This window comes from Nesoenas mayeri (genome assembly GCF_963082525.1).
Source record: "Nesoenas mayeri genome assembly, chromosome: 2".
Lineage (NCBI taxonomy): Eukaryota > Metazoa > Chordata > Aves > Columbiformes > Columbidae > Nesoenas > Nesoenas mayeri.
Genome location: NC_137543.1, coordinates 133,046,198 through 133,049,645, shown reverse-complemented (window position 1 = coordinate 133,049,645; position 3,448 = coordinate 133,046,198). Strand labels below are relative to the sequence as shown.

Below are 3,448 nucleotides of genomic sequence, written 5' to 3'. Positions count from 1 at the left end.
AGGGTGAGTTTAGAAGGCTTGTGTTGTTCCCCATCTTGAGCATTTGGAAAATCACTCGAAAGGTCCATATGCTGAGAATGCCCCTTTTGATTTTGGTCAAAGCAATAAGCATGTAAGTGTCAACTGAGAGCAGAGCAATGGCAGACTTGTCTTTAAGCAGTCAGAACGGTAAAGCAAATGGTTACAGGTGAGTTCAATTTTGGCAGGAGGAGAGGGAGATGAGAGAGGAGAGAGAGTCTGACTTCTAACTTGTACTATGTTTGCTGGATTTACTGGCTCTTTTCCTCTCTTTGTGGTGCTGGATAGGTTTTGCTTGAGAGGTTCCCTCAAAGTTGTGGCTGGACTCATTGTGCTGCCTGGTGTATCGCTTGCACTTGCAGGCTGTGACCACAGTTATTTTGTAGGTTCTTATACTTCCATCCTGACACTGAAGCTGGATCCTCTGGGTGCGAGTTTTGTCATTGACACATCTCCACTCCTGCGAGCTCCGCCTGCTCCAGTACTTGGTTCCATAACCTCCTCCAATCCAGTTGGGAAGCAGTGGCAAAGGGAGGCATTCACCAGCGCACACCAGCTCCTTCAGCGGATTGATGCTGGTGCACTGCCCATCTGAAATGTACTTGGTGGATCTCAGTTCCCGACAGCCAACTTGAACACGATCTGCAGAATGCACACAATAATAAACACTGAGATTCAGAATGGAGAGGTTTCCTTAATCAGTCATTTTGACATCAACAAGCCATGTTTTTCAGAAATTAAAGCAGGCTGTAATCTTTACAGACCATCTCTTTACTGTTGTGCCCCCCAAGGGCCTCAAGCACTGATGGTATCTCTGGGTATTACCACAGCATAAAGAAATCGTAATGATATGCACATCAGCAGTTGTGGCAGAAGAGGCAATTTTATTCTCTATCCTTCTTCTCAGGGACATACCTTTTAGAAGAGAAAAAATGCCCCAAGGGAAGAAATGTTTCCTGCTTGTTCTCAGTCTCAGGACTCTGCTCTGTGATGTGTAGAACAATTATGTTGGATCGTTAGCACGGGGGGAAATAGTGCTTTGGAAACTGTTTATGTGCTTTTAAATGAATTTCAAATAGTGTGTTTCTCCTCATTCCACAGCTACAGTGGACTGAGTCTCCCATGAGTGCTGCTGCTCTGAACACAGATACTGCAGAAGTGATAACAGCTGGAGTTACCAGGGAATGGTGTTCTGCATGCAAAGTTTGAATGATTAGCAGTAATTATTTCAGAGTGGTCATTTTGCCCTCAGGGTAACACCATCTTTGTATCTATTGTAGTCTTTATATTATAACATAGAGGATCCTTCAAATTCTCCCAGGCAACTGACATAGAATGAAGATGCAGAGCTTCTCATACAGGCATGTTTGTACCCGTCTGTATGTGCAGCTCTGCACCCTGCAATAAACACAACTGTTTATTTCAGTAATTACACTTTGAAATAAACGCCCACAGTGCGCTTAATTTTAATAAGCAATCTTTACTGGCTATACTCTCCCTCTTTCTGAAGGACAATTACGGCGCAGATTCTACACACAATGCAATTAACTAACGCCTTTAAAATAGAAGTAATTACTAGAAACATTTTAGAATGAATCATAGAAGGCTTTGAAGGTACATCTACATATCACAGCTAGAGGCTGCTTCTGTTTCTACTTGGATTTTTGGAAGCAAGTTCTGTACGGAGACACAGAGTTAAGATCACTTCACCCTGTCCCCTCTGTCTCAGGATGGGCAATCAAGAGGGACTGTAAATTTGCAGGCTGATCCGAGGGGCTCTTTCCAGGACTGTTCTCCTGCCTGCCTTGAGGAAAGATTCAAGGTTGCCTTCCTGCAGCTGCACTCAGGAATGTACCTTGAAGCAGCTGGTCAAAGATTTGAGTTTGTCTGTCCTTCTGTTTTTATGTCTTGCCTGGCTCAGCTTTTCTCCAGTGACAGCTCATTGACGGTGAATACCTACGGGCTGCTTCAGTAATCTTATAATGATGAGATGCTTCCTGTGCACTTAAACCCTTAGCATTCATAGAAGCTGACACACCTGGCTTAGCTGAAAGGTATCAGTGTCACTTTTTGCCTTCACTTTCCAGGGATGACGCTATTTTTATCAAATCCTTGTGGGTGGGTTGGTGTGTGTATGTATGTGTGTGTCTCTATTTGGATTTCTTTCATTTTAAGGAGGCGGGCAGGGGAGGGAACAGATAAAGTCAGCAGAAGGTTTCCAGGTCCACATGTATCTGACATAATATAACTCAGCAGGAAAAGACTAGGTATAAAGAGGCAAGTTAGAGCAGAGATCATAGGTAAATTATGAGCTGATTTGTTTACTTTCGCTGGAGGTGTTTAGCAGCTAAATGCTACAGCAGGAAGTAAAACTAAACAGCGGGAACAAAATTCAGAGTTTTTTATTGCATTTGAAAAGTAGCCCAGACACCTCCCCTGCCCACAGTGGGAGGGTGAGTTAAGAAAGCGAGGGCTTTGGAAATGCCTCTCACTCCTTTTCCTTGATCTTGCTTCCCCGCCGGATAACCCACAAAACCCGGCGTTCCTGGATGTACCTCCCGCAGGAAGTAACCTGCCCGAGAGAGCCGGTCCTACAGGACTCGCACGGGGGAGGGAGGCTTTGCTGGGGGCCGCCCGGCCGAGCGCATCCCAGCCGGGACCCAGCCGCAGCATCCTCCCTTCCCCCGGCTTCCCCGGGGCGCCGGTTCCCGGTACCGCCGCACTCGCGGGGGCAAAGCGCGCTGCAGCGGGCGCCGCGGCCGGGGGGCTCCGCTCCCGGGGCCGGGCTGGGAGGAGCCGCCGCCGCCGGAGGGCACGGGACGCGCTGGAGGTGCCGCCGGTAGGATACTCACTGTTACGGTCGGATCCAGTGCTGGTGTAGTGCCTGCCTCCGTTCCTGGCTTGATTTAACGTGCTGTTGCTGCTTGGGCTCGCTGCAGCAGGTTTAACAACGTGGGAATAAAGTATCTCTGTGGCATCGTTCTTGAAAGCCAAGTAGCTTTTCGTGAAGATGCAAGCTAGGAGAAAGCCGTAGAAGTGGATGGCAGGGAGAAGCATGGCTGGCTCAGTCTCTGACAGAGCTGGATGAAATCTTTTTCTTCTGCTTCTTCTGGGTAACTCTGAAATTGCTCTTGAAGGTTTCCTTTATATATTCAGAGAGGCTTGGCATTCGTTCAGGTGTAAAGTTGTGGATAGCTTCAGAATGAAAACCCACAAAAGGGGTGGGATCCCTACATGAGCCTGTGGAGACTTTCACCAATCGGAGAGAAGACTGCAGTAAAGGAGGAGTTAGATGTGCTAATTGCAGGATTCCTATTTGGGGCTTTGGAGGGTATTGGAAAACTCTGAGGCACCACACAGCAGCATTCGGGTTGAGAAGTAGAGGCTGCCGGCTCTGCCCTATGATTCCGTATGGCCCTGCATGCCTGGC

General features: G+C 47.7%; 1 protein-coding gene across 1 annotated transcript; it reads right to left on the bottom strand.

The window, feature by feature from the left end:
- Positions 1–244: 244 nt before the first annotated feature.
- Positions 245–3,187, bottom strand: SOSTDC1 (sclerostin domain containing 1; the record flags this gene model as incomplete). The annotated part of the gene is made up of 2 exons (XM_080339071.1): positions 2,871–3,187; positions 245–660 (listed from the first exon to the last, which is right to left on the bottom strand). Exons 1-2 carry the CDS (start codon positions 3,073–3,075, stop codon positions 245–247), a joined length of 621 nt encoding a protein of 206 aa, XP_080195197.1. The 5' UTR covers positions 3,076–3,187.
- Between the last annotated feature and the right edge of the window lie 261 nt (positions 3,188–3,448).